The sequence below is a fragment of the Chionomys nivalis genome, chromosome 20, assembly GCF_950005125.1.
Source record: "Chionomys nivalis chromosome 20, mChiNiv1.1, whole genome shotgun sequence".
NCBI lineage: Eukaryota > Metazoa > Chordata > Mammalia > Rodentia > Cricetidae > Chionomys > Chionomys nivalis.
The window spans coordinates 35,461,998-35,475,321 of NC_080105.1; the positions used below are offsets into that span (position 1 = coordinate 35,461,998).

The following is a 13,324-nucleotide window of genomic DNA, read 5'->3' on the forward strand; positions in this document are numbered from 1 at the left end:
ATTGGTTAAAAAAAAGAAACTGCTTGGCCCTCATAGGTTAGAACATAGGTGGGTGGAGTAAACAGAACAGAATGCTGGGAGGAAGAGGAAGTGAGCTCAGACTCAATAGCTCTCCTCACCAGGGCAGACGCGATGAAGCTCTGACCCAGGATGGACGTAGGCTAGAATCTTCCTGGTAAGTGCACCTCAAGGTGCTACACACATGAATAGAAATGGGCCAGGGAGTGTTTAATAGAATACAGTTTGTGTGTCGTTATTTCGGGGCATAAGCTAGCCAGGCAGCCATGAGCCGGGCTGTGGGAAGAGGCCCACAGTTCCTTCAACAGCATAGCACAAAGACCACACAGATATGAAGATTTTACAGGACTTCCTATGAGAATCCATTACAAATTCTGTCTAGATATTTAAAAATGGCTCTGTCTCTCCTGAGATGCGTGATACAATAATAGCACCAAGAGTTTGTGCGATTCCTACATGTTGTCCCTGACCTTTGAACCTTGCTGAAGAACCTCATCCCCCAGCATGTGAGCTCCCTGAGGTCTGAGGTGAAAGAAGGCTGGGAGACAGTCTTCAACAAAACCACAGGCTTTGCCAGTGCCTTCCTGGCACCACGTGGGAGGAGGGGCTCTCCAGCATGACCCATAGGTGCCCTGGTCCTCTCGTGGTCGCAGATGATGAGATCGATACTTCAGACTTCAATCCTGCTCGGAAGTCTCAGCTCCTGAACTCATAAGAACCAGTATGAGGAGATCTTTAGCAACCCCACCTTGCTGCTCTGGGGGTTGCAGAAAGAGCTGATCTCAGGACAGGGATGAGCAGACCAGTGGCACTAAGCATTGGGACTCCATGGCGATGGAGACATTCCTTCCTATGCAGTCCACGATGAGAACATTTCAATTCCATGGGTCATGTGACCGAAGAGATGACTTTTACATTGTTTTTAATATGCGGTTATATTTAAGTTGCTACAGGTGTCAAGTGGTTGCCCTTCTGGGCAGTTTAGGCATTGACCCTGCTTCACAGAGTTCTGTGTTTAGCTCCTTGTACCACCCACCTACTACAGGACTTTAAGAAATTTCTTCACCTGTCTACACCTCATTTCATGCCTGGAAAAGGAGCTCTGGAAATAAGTGTATTTACCTTCAAAGACTATCTTAATACTTGCACACTCTGTCCTGTGCCTGAACAATGGAGGATTTTTTTGTTTTCTAAAGAAATAGTTTACTTGGTATTCTGCTTACAGTGGGAACCCGAGTTTGGAGGCAACATAGGCAGTTCAAGGAGTTCCGTCATGTACCAAACTTATACCTGTGAAGAAGATGTAGGTGGAGCCTGTCCTGGTCTCGTCTCGTCGGCAGATGTAGCCATTGCACAGTTGCCCCCAGCAGCTGAATTCACCCGTGTCGGCTGAGGTGGAGTTGGCCAGAGTCAGTTGCCCATAGCGCTCATTCTGCTTCACACTGGAATTTCAAGAGAGGTGGGGCATCAGGGCAGGTCAAAGCCCGGCCAGGGACCTTCCAAGTCCTGGCTTTCTGCTTTGTTGCTTCCATATGTAAAACACCACAGTGACCTGATGTGGCCTCTCAGATGGCAAAAATAATCAGAATTGTGTTTGGTGGGTAGAGAGAATAGAGTGTGTTGGTGGGGGGTAGGGTGGGCAGAAAGAAGAGAATTTCCTAGCAGGAAATAATAAATGATAATTATATCATTTATTTTTCATCAGAGGAAATTCTCTTTGGTCTCAGAACTGGGATTTCTAGAAATAAGAGCACCGAGGGCTTTAAGAATTGAGCCAAAAAAGCCTGGGACTGGAGCTTGCTTTTAAAAAGAAATGGGCTGAAAAATCACACAACATGGATGAGAACACACAGTATCACAGCCAATACCCTAAGACTCTTTCAGCAATAAGTTCCAAGCTTAGAATCTTAGAGATATTGTATAACTATGTGAAAAACAAAACATGCTTTCTCTGCTATGTGGGGGGAGGGCACACCTCTGAAGATGCATTCAGGCCCCTTGGGCTTTCTGGCTTTTACTCTGGTCTCCTCCTACTATTTCTGTTTTTATTTTGCTCTTGTGCTTTTATCTATCTAATTGACTGATAAGAAGTTCTGAAACTCCCCAGTTCCTTCCTGAAATAAGAGAGGCATTATTACTGAACAGTAATATCTAAACAGTCCCATCAGCCAATTGCTCTGATAACTGTGCTGTGATAGAATCCCAGAAGCATTGTCTTCAGAGCGGATGTTCCCCTGTGGCTTAGGAGCCTCAGCATGTGTTGCCAAACAAATGGTTTTAATCCAAGCGCTCATCTCAGATATCCAAAGGCTTCACTCCTCGGGATCCACATAGCTTTCTGACTGAGTGGAGAGCCTCCTGTTTCGTCTCTCAACAAATACCAGCAAGAGCGCAACTTTAAATTTAGCACATCCAAATCATCTGGGTGTTGGGTCCCACACACAGCCCTGCTGTCTCACTGCTGGATGGCTTACTGCACCCACCAGTACACTCCCGCCCCATCACCTCTCTCCTTTAAACTGGACGGAAATCTCTCCTCCGTCAGGAAGCGTCTAATTACAACAGACTCTCAGGAACCTCCCCCACTTTCTCCTAATGAAGTAGCTGGCCCCTCTGATACCCCTGCCTTCCTGTTATTACACTGGAGGCTGACAAGGAAAGGGATAGTACCCCATTTGTTTCATAGTCTCAGAGAGAGAGAGAGAGAGACAGAGACAGAGACAGAGACAGAGAGAGAGAGAGAGAGAGAGATCTGTGCCCAGTACACAGCATGGATTCCCTAAATACAAGTGAATTGAAGATGAAATGATACATACATTGGCCATGGAAAGAGCTGAAAAGTCAGGCACCCGGCTGGATATTTGGCAGACAGTTTAGATATAGAATGTCCCCGAGTCCCTTGTATTACAGGCTTAGCTCCCAGCTTGTTAGATTTATAGGGAATGATGGAACCCCTAAGCATCAAGGTCTAGTGCAGTTCTCCGTTCTAGTCACTGGCGGTGCCCGAGGACGGTGACACTTTTGCCCTTTCTTCCATCATTTTTATGGCTTCCTAGACACAGGGAAATGGCTTTGTCCCATCATGTACCGTCACCATGATATACCACTATGAGTGCCGTAATGTGCTACCGTGAGCCCAAAGCGATGGGGTCAAACAGTCAAGAGTTCAAAATTAGAAAACTGTGAGCCGAAATAATAATCTTTTCAGTCCTGCTAGAGCAACAAACTCAATAGCAGCTTAGAACACAGAGACTCCGAAAAGTGACATCCCCGAGACACACAGCTGGGGACCAGTTAAACAAGTCACCGAAAGTCACTTTGTGTACTTAGCTTGTGGTAATTAGATAATAAACTGCATATAGAGTTTTCATGCCATGCGCCCTGCTCAGTGTCTTATTCCAATTATTTCTAATTACACATAATTGTAGGTTCAGACTAGCTATCGTGAGTACTGCTCCAGCAACAACCAACGATACACACCCAACACTGGGGAGTGTTAGCGCAGCAACTGAAAACTAGTGGGCTTTAAGGAGATTGCATTGGGATTCAGGAATTAAAATTAATGACCATGACAAGATTCAGGTTCTCACAACAAAAATGAAGTTCTAAAAGGGGGGGGGGAATTGAAGAGGTCAAAGGCAGCCATGAAGCTGGGCTTATGTAGGTGGTAGAGGAGGGCAGTAGGGACCCGAGGGACAGCAAAGCACACCAGCATTGCCGAGGGAAGTGACGGGGCCGCCACCGTGAGGGGATGAGCAGGCAGAACCAGAAGGGGAAGGTTAGAAAGAAAAGAGAATCTGAGACATTGCAGCTATTACTACAACGAGGAGGTACCTAGGCATGGGCAGGGGAGGATATGGAAATCCGTGAGCGGGCCAGGGGTTTGCAGCTGGCTGGCTAAGAGCGGCAGAATGAGATGCATCAGGAATGGCCTCACAATGTGACTCTGTGTTAGAAAGGACTGGAAATTTGAATTTGTGATTGGAACCATTGAAGGATGTTGTAAACAGACTGAACTTTTGTTCCCCAGCAACCCAGACCCGCATAATCACACAGAAATTGGATTAATTACAACACTGTTTGGCCAACGTCTTAGGCTTCTTACTGGCTAGCTCTAATTAAATGAACCCATTTTTATTAATCTGTGGATTGCCACAAGGCTGTGGCTTACTGATGCAGTATGTTATTCATTCGGCAGCTACATGACATCTCCTTTGACTCCACCTTTTCTTTCTTTCTCTCTCTCTCTCTGTTCCAATTCCCCCGCCTGGCTTTACTCTGTAAGCCATTGGCTGAAACAGTTTTATTCATCACCCAATAAAAGAATACATATAAGAAGGACATCAGGAGATACCCTGAGTCTATCTGTGGCCTCTATACACATACATACATACATACATACATACATACATACATACATACACACAACACACACACACACACGGTAAGAAGCAGGAAAAGAGCTCATCGTAAAGGTGCTAAGAGAAAGCTTCAGGAATAGATGCTCGACAGCGTCAAATGTCAAGGAAAACTGTTAAGCATCAACACACATAGAACTTCAGCTGGCAGTCTGAAAGTCTTAGGCAACCATGCAGCCTTCAATTTCAGGGGCTGGCAAGATGGTTTAGCAATTCGTATGCTTGTTTCTTTAGCAGAAGACCAAGTTTCAGTTCCTACCACCCACATGGCAGCTCCCAACTGTCTGTACTCCTGTTACAGGGTATCCAACACCCTCATCTGACCTCTACAGGGACAAGATAATCGTGACTTTTATATATACATGTATGTATATGTACTTATGTACATACAGGCAAAACACTTGTACACATAAAACAAATAAAAATGGATTAATTTTAGAAGAAAAAATGGCAAAGAGAAAAGAAAATCGAAGTCTCCTCAGGTCACCTGGACACATGACATCTGGATACACGAACTCTGCAGAGTGAGAACCAGCTAAAATATGAAATACGTTTTCTGGGTCCAGCTGTTGTTTGCACAGTAGTGGCAGAAAGGGAGCAAAACAGGCCCATAAAACCTAACACTGGAAGGGAACCCAGCCGCCACCATGATCAGCATGCTGTATCTTTAGCAGACTGGGGGCGGAAGGAAGGAAATGCCCTGGGAAACATTTCTGCATATTTCCACCCCCTCTTCTATGCAAACCTCATAAAACAGGAAACCAATTATTTCAAAGGATTACAGTTCAAATGCCTGGATTTAAAATGCTCGGTTCTACTAGTAGTCCAAGCATCGGGCTGCCCAGAGAGTTAGGATATTGGCCAAGTCCGCGGGGTGCTGAGCATGTGTCATGAGATGGGGAAAAGCACATCTGGGCCCCGTAGAACACTGTCTTTGTGGATACTTCATCCAAAGGCCCTTCTTTTTCTCTTGTAACCACTCAACAACTCCGGTGGAGTGGGAAGGATTGAGAGAAGGGAGGTGGGAGTTAAAAACAATTGTCACAACAAAGGTCCCATTAAATGTTTGAACAAGAGCATCAGAATGAGCTTGGCTGAAGCTGCTCCGAGCATCCTAACACATCAGCTTATCTCAGGTACTTTTCTTTCAAACTGACAATTCTGACCTTCTGACCTAGAGAGTAATGGAAAAGGCCAGGATTTGAGGAGCACTAGGTTCAGTGTTTAAAGCTTTTTGGAGTATTCAATGTTTATGACTTCCTCCCATTTGTGTGTATGTGTGTGTGTTTTCTGTCCCTGTTAGTGGGGGTCTGAAGCATCCTGAATTTGGTCCAATTTACTCTCTTTTAGAGTGTGCCAAGTTACAGAGATAGGCACAAAGAAAGGAGCTGACACCTCCCCAAAATAGGGACTATTGTGCCACTCACCTGAGGCAGGGACCAGGTAACAATGGTGAGTCCCTTCCCCCAGACTCTACAAATCACAGGCAAGGAGTAAGCTATGGTCTACAAGATAGTTATTCAGTGGTTCCATACATACTTAGGACTGTAAGCTGAGCTGGAGACATTAGAGTGCAAGGGAAGGATACCAAGATTCTAGAGAATGCCTTCCCTCAACTTCTGTACAATGAGTACAAAGGTGGTTAGAGGAAGGTGACCAGAAACACCCTCAAAGACTTGAGGGGTCTTGGGAACAGAAAAGGATGCTAACCTGTACAAGCAGGGACCAGGAGTCGGGCATTCAACAAAGGAAAGCCATGTCCTGAGAGGAGTAAAAAGGAAGATGAGTGCCCAACAGTTAGAAGCATGGCTGGGACATCAGCGGCCACTCTGTGAAAGAGGCCATGTCCTGAGAGACCATCATGATCCGTGGATCCACACTGACCGGAATCAAATTGTGACCTCTTAGTGACCTTAGTACTTCCGAGCTACAGTTCCTCCCTTCCACACGCTGTCTCCATCCACCCCTGCAGATCTGTGGTGAGAACGGTTATTAATAGCTAACCTTCTATGGCACGCTGGGCACTGCACTGTGCTCTTTGGATGAACAGCAGTCAGCACCGCCTCAGCTCAGAGGACAACCCTTAACCTTTCAGATTGAACAACCATGAGGCTCCAGGCTCCTTTTGATTCTCATAGCTGCATTAGCGTGAAGGTGCTAATATTTCCCGAAAGTTGGAGAACCAGCTCCTCCCAAGTCCTCCGGCTAGCCCTTCGCGTCTAAACCAGTGTCACACGGGCTTGATCGTGAATGCTTGGAAGTGAAAGGCGTGGATTTTATCCTACCAAAACAAATCACACTGATGCAAATCCGACCAAGAAATAGCCCCTTCAGCCTGCTTGTAAAATCTGTTAAATGCAGCCACCCCACTCCACAATCCCACACACCCATACACGGCACGCAAAAACTTGCACGATCTGATGAAATCAACTTATTAGTAGAAATTAAAAGAAACAAGTCACCCCTCCCCCCATTCTACTGAAATCAGAGGCGGCTAACCATAGGAAAACATATCCGTTGTGAAGTATCTACCACATAAATGGGAGTCCCCGAGGTACATGTTACCATTTCTCTAACCCATGAGATGGTGGTGATTAAACCAACAAGAATAAAACTTCAGTGGTGTTTGGTATGCTGGGCACGCTGGTGAGTCCTCTTCCTACCATGCCTTGGTTTTGACGAAGGCCTGTGAGGCAGATGTCATCCTGTGTTGTAGCTGAACAGCCCAAGGCAGAGTATTTAGGACATTAACTGAAGGTTATTCAGAGCTGGGAGCTTGGGATAACAGGAAGCTCCATTTAAATCACTTTCCAGGGTCACTCAGACTCTCAGCCTTGGATACTATTTTTAAGATGGCATAAAATCAAAGTCAAAAGAAGCAATTAAACACCAGCATTCACATCAAGATTAATTAATTGGTTGCTTTCTACCATATGCAAGAAGCTGTGCCAAGTACCAGTGGAGATAAAGACCCGTGTGTGCCTGCTAGTCTGCATTTCAAGCGTTTGCAGAGGGCCTGTGTTTATTCTAAATCTCAGCTGAAGAATGTGTCAGAAAAGAATGACTCCGTGATATGCTGGGGATGGTGTCATATGAACAGAGCTCAAATTCTTGGAAACAGCCGGGGAGAGCATGCTGAAGCTGTCACCACAGTTATGGTTTTTCTTATTTAAGGAAGAAGTTCTGCGCATAAAAACTCAACAGAGAACCAAATATGCAAACTAGGGAACTTCAAAGTAAACTCAGTTCTAACGTCAGAAATCCGGGTGGAAGAGGGCGGCAGAGTGCTTAGCTTATAACCTCAAGGACCCATGTTCGACCCCAGAACCCACGTTTACAGTTTACAAAACAACAACAAAACCAAGCTAGCTATGGTGAAAGGAGCTTATAATTCCCGCAGAAGGAAGGTGGAGGCAGAAGGACAGACAGATCCATGGGGGTTGACTTGGGTGAGGGCTTGCCATGAAAATCAAGATGAAGGCGAATACTCCTGGAACTCACCACCCGAGGTAGCCCTCTCACACACAATACACACTCCCTCTGTCTTACACACACATTCACACTCTCCCACTCTCTCCCACATAAAATCAGGCTGACTCATTCAAACTGTTATTTATCAGCTACTCATCTTTAACCTTTTAATCCATATCTATAATTACCCACTATGTATCTGTCAATCATGTATGTATCATCCATGTGCCATCTATCTTCATGTCTGGAACAATTCCCGACTCTTGCTGCACTACAGTATTTCTGTTCCAACAATGGCCCATGGGAATGTGTGTGAGATGTGACATTGGACTTTCTTTTACCATATCTTATGCCTGAGTCTATCTGTTACCCAGAAATGACACCGGAGGACAATGTGTGTGACGTCTCCCCAGGCCTGCAGCTTCTCTTTGTGTCTGTTTCTTGCTATCTGTCTGTCTCTTGCTCCCAAGTTCTCTGGATGGCATTGGCCTAACCCTGCACTCTATTCCAGGATGTTCACCTACCATTTTGCTAGCCTACTTTATCACGGTTATCTCTATCCAGCAAACACTTTGTCACCTCAAACTGAGCCCAGGCTTCCTAGGATGATGCCTTAAAAATGCATGAAGCTCAACACTGGAAGAGGACACCAAATAAGAAGCAAACATCAACCCTGTCTCCATAGGAATAGGTCATTTGCCACCTCCAATTATAACAGTCAGAAAGGGTTAAGTTAGCTAAACCTTCTGTGGTATCACCCTGTAATACAGGATACATAATTTATAAGGTGTATAAACATTTGCATACATGTAGAAGGAAACATATAAAATTCTATACTACAGAGTTAAGAGTGGATATATGGACTTCCAGCAGCCCCTTCAAACTTTGCGACAGCTCTTAGCTTGGTGTTTATATCTTTAGGAAAGATTTTCTTTGGGTCCCAGGCTGTCTTCCCACTGCAGACGAGGCTGAGACTAACCTTGAATTTTGGATCCTCCTTCTTCTACTTCTAGTAGAGGGATTACAGCATGGGCCACAATACCTAGTTTTATGCAACACTAGGGATGGACCCCTGGGCTTTGTGTACAACAGGCAAACACTGTCTCCATGGGGTGACATGTCCTAGCATGTAAATTTATAAATCAAATGAGCATGTGCTGGTGTGTAATAAGAAAAGTCACCACAAATACTGGATGAGTTAAACCTCACAAAACCTCTGAGTAGACGCTCTGTAGACATTGGACCTTGCGTACTTTAAATATCTGGAGGTGACCTCATGTCACCTTTTTAGAATATAAAGTTCCAACAGGCAGGGCCAACAGGAATTCCTTTGGCAGCATAAAAAACTCCAGGATATCATTTATGTTGGTTACAAAAATAATACCCATTGATGTGCCAAAAAATGGTGAGTCCATACTCGAGTCGTTCTGATGTTGCTCAGGGCTCCTGTGCACCTCAGGCTGTCTGTACTTCCGTGAGCTTCACCCCAGCCTCCCAGGCTTCTCTGCCTCTCACCCTTCTGATCTCACCGGGTAGAATAAGCTCATCAGCATTTACACAAACAAGGAAAAGCTCTGCTCATTATTCTGGGAAAGGAGTGAGACAGAAGACAATGGAGCAAGCCTCTACCACCCTTGTTAGAAAAACAAGCTGAGGATTTCTGGTGTGCAAGGCCACAGTGAGTGTATTATGGCCAAGCCAGAATAGTGAACACAGAAGCGGTGGGGCCTGGGTCCATTTAGACACCACACAGAGTTCACCTCAGAACAGGCTCCTAGTCTCTCTTAAAAACACTTTAAGCATGTGCTCACACTAATGCCACTGTGCTGGTGAACCTCCTGAACTAGCATTAGAAATGAGAAGATAGAGGCTGTGGTAGTGTGGAAAACTAGGCTTAAAACTAGTGCATTTTTAACAATTGGTTTAGTAAATATAAAAATAACAGGCTTCACGTACTTTGATTTCATTCATTCCGTATTAATTTTTCTTGACTCTTGTCCTCTCAATTTCTTTCTTTCTTAGTTCGATTTCACATATGAGAGAAAACAGGAGTAAGGCTTTCTTTCTGAGTCGGGCTTTCTTCACTTAAACACGGTTCTCTCCTGTTCCATCTATTTTTTTTCTACAAATTACAACATAGCACCCTGTCTTATGGCTGAATAACATGATAGTTTACAAAATAAATTACGTTTACCAGAACAGAACTGCCATGTGGTTCTGCTGTTCCATTCCTGGGAGCCAAGGTTGGCACACAGGAGAGAGCGGCACACTCATGCCCATTGTGCTGCTGCTCAAAATTGACAAGTCGTGGAAATGGGCAGGCTTGCCCCTCAACAGATGAGCAAAATCTGCTTTCCCACAGCTCTTTCTGCACCTGAGGCAGTCTCTTAACAACCAGTGGGTTGAACCTACGCATTTGTAAAATGTAGAGTCCAGGCCAGATGTGAGTCTCCAGACCGCATATCGTAATCTCATCCTACCTCTTCCCCTATCTTATTTTCAAGACCTGATTTTCTTCCAGTGTAGAATCCTTCCCTCACCGCATCTGTCTGCATCCAGTCACCGCAGATGACGGGAGAAGCAGCTTACCAGCAGCCTCATATGCTTACATTGCTGTTCTGAAATTCTGTGTGTTTTTATGTCTTTTGGTTCATGAGCTGTTTTTGGTTGGGCACAGTTAGGGGACTCCTTAAACGTAGATGATCACAGTCCACTGAGTTCCACCGAGCCGAATACCTGTCCATCTCAAGCTGTGACACACTTGTGGCTACCCTTTGCGGTCTCTCATATGGATGATCGCTACGGTCTGCTCACTTCCCTAGATGCCTACCAGCCAGCTGTGCTATATCGTACTATTTGATGAGCCACCGATTTTGTACCATTCCACAAGTCACCTTGGTAGATAAATACAGAAGAGTGCATTCTTTCAGTTTTGGTTGGCTCCCCTCGCCTGGTCTCAGCTACTGGCTGGAGTTCACAAAGAGGATCAGTGGTGTTACAGGAGGTGAGCAGGCGATGACACCGACCTTTTATTCCAAGGCCAATGAGACACCAGGATTACCCCTGTGCTCAGAGAGAGCATAGTAAGGCCTTCAGCAGCACGGCTGACCCACAGGGAAATCGGGATCCAGTCTAAAAGGCAATCAAACTAAAGGGTTCGAGAAGAGCCGAATAAAGTCAGGCAAAAGGATCCCGAGGCCACGTAACAGAGCAAACACGTTAGGAATACAGGTAAAGTGGGAGGACCTGGGCAAACAAGGCACAAGAATCTACAGCCAGTGCAGGTGGGTGAATGGAGCTGCCAGAGAAACTGAGTCCAGACAACAGACACAGAATTCTGATAGCTCGATCTGTTCTGTGGCATGTCATTCTGAACAGTTATTTTCCACGGGACATAAAATTCTTCATTTTATAACTTATCCTTTACTCCCCTTTTCTTGCCTCTCTCTTCACAAGCCCTTTAAATGGTTTTACTTAGACTTCACATATTGAAATACTTGGCAAAAACGTTCATACCACAATATCACCAATTTTCATTTTTGCAAACGAAACCCCACACCTCAGCCACATGAATATTTGTTTAACCGGGATCCTATTAGGAAACTATGTACGGTCACTCAGTGACACCCAAAGCATTTTCCACTCAACGGCGGCCTCCAAGATTGTCATCTGCAAGAGCTGTGCGATATTTCTAGCCTGTCTTTGACTTGGCACATGGACTCGACTTTACCACCGTCGTCTTTTTAGGTTGCATTGCCACGCAGCACATCTGCAATAATCCCACCTAGGCTTCCCAGAATGTTCAAGAAATGAGAGGATTTGTTTAATGTTCTTTTAACACAAAATGTTAGCAGAAAATATTTCCTCCTTCCTTCAAGGGTACACTGCGGATGGAGGATTGGATTGCTGGATCTCCTGGAAACCGTCTGGCATTCTGCGGTGCTGTGGACTGTACTAATCAGCCTTCTCTAATTGCGGCAAAATGCCCACGAGAGTCAGCTTCTAGTGAGGAAAGGTCTGGTTTGGTTCTCAAGTTAGGGTGGTTCAGTCATGATGGCTTGGTCCCAGTGAAGAATGCCATGGTGGGCATACATAGCAAAAATTAAATTACTTCATGGAATCTAGAAAGTTGGGGGTGGGGGAGACAGAGACAGAGGGGGAGAGGGAGGGAGGGAGAGGGAGGGAGAGGGAGAGAGAGAGAACGCGCAAGCATGCGCACACAGAGGAAGGGGGAGGCAGGCTGGGGAGAAGAGACAGATCTCAACGGCCCCTTCAAGGACACATCTCTCATAGCCTAACTTCCTTTCACTCGGTCACACTTCCAAAGGTCCCAATGGCACTATCGACTAGACACCCAGCCTTTGGTGATATTCCAGACCAAACTCCAGCATGAACATCTAGTTTGTAGGAGACAGATGAGACTGAAATCTTTTCCTGAAAATAAAAATTCCTGACAGATGGAAAACAAACATTTCCTGTGCTTTTTACCTTGTCGGGATACAATAAAACAAAAATAGCTCTGCTTCACTGAGGGGCTTGCTGTGTATGCCAAGGGCTTGGCCAGGCATGACCTCATTCTGCACTGGAAACAAGGAGTCTGGTTCCATTATTGCCCTCCGCCACCCATGCCCCGAATGGATCATAGCTGTTTTTGCTGCACCCTAAGCATTGTCAGAACAGTCAGTATGCCCAGAGAAGATGTGTGCCCTGCCTCTAGGGACGTGTAGGGGCCCGTCCTGGTGCCATAGAATGTTCTACCTTCAGGGCGGGGAGCATTATTTTTAATTCAGGATGGAAATGCACTTGAAGACAGGTATTGGTTGCTGGCTACGGCATACACTTCTGTTTTCTTGCCACGCTGAGGACCTCATCCAGCACCTTTTGTATACGCCAGGCACGCACCCTGTGGCTGAGTTCCACACCCAGGCCTTGTGAACACTTCCAGCTTGCTCTTGTTCTAATTGTCTTTCGGTTCTCGTGATAAAACACTCGGATCCAAAGCAACTTTGGGAGGGAGAGGCTTCATTTCTACTCACGGATTAAAGTCTCTGGTTGAGAGAAGAAGTCATGGAGGAACTCTGCTTGCTGGATCTCTCTTGTTCTTAGCTGCTTTCTTATTTAGCCTTTGACCATTGCTCTTATCCTAAGGATGTCTGGTACCAGTTACAGTGGGGCGAGGCCTCTGTATCATTAAAAGTCAAGACAGTCTCCCGCAGAAATGCCCACAGGGCTCTCTGTACTAGGCAGTTCCTCAGTAGGGGCTTTTTTTCTCAGGTAACTCCAGGCTGTGTCAAGTTGCTAACTGGGACCGTCTCTGGACTTGGACCCAGCATGCAGCTAACTCCACATAAGGAGAAAGAGAAATGGAACCCACATCATTTCTTACTGGTTCTGCCAAGAAAACCCAACTTTGAAGA

The 13,324-nt window shown here is 45.6% G+C and overlaps 1 protein-coding gene across 1 annotated transcript in view; it reads right to left on the reverse strand.

Annotated features, from left to right (window-relative positions):
* Pdgfrl (platelet derived growth factor receptor like) overlaps positions 1-13,324 on the reverse strand; it is a 49,259-nt gene that overhangs the window by 9,565 nt on the left and 26,370 nt on the right. The window contains exon 3 of the mRNA XM_057752414.1: positions 1,309-1,460. Within this exon, the coding sequence (XP_057608397.1) occupies positions 1,309-1,460 (152 nt within the window). The remainder of the gene's footprint in view (positions 1-1,308; positions 1,461-13,324) is intronic.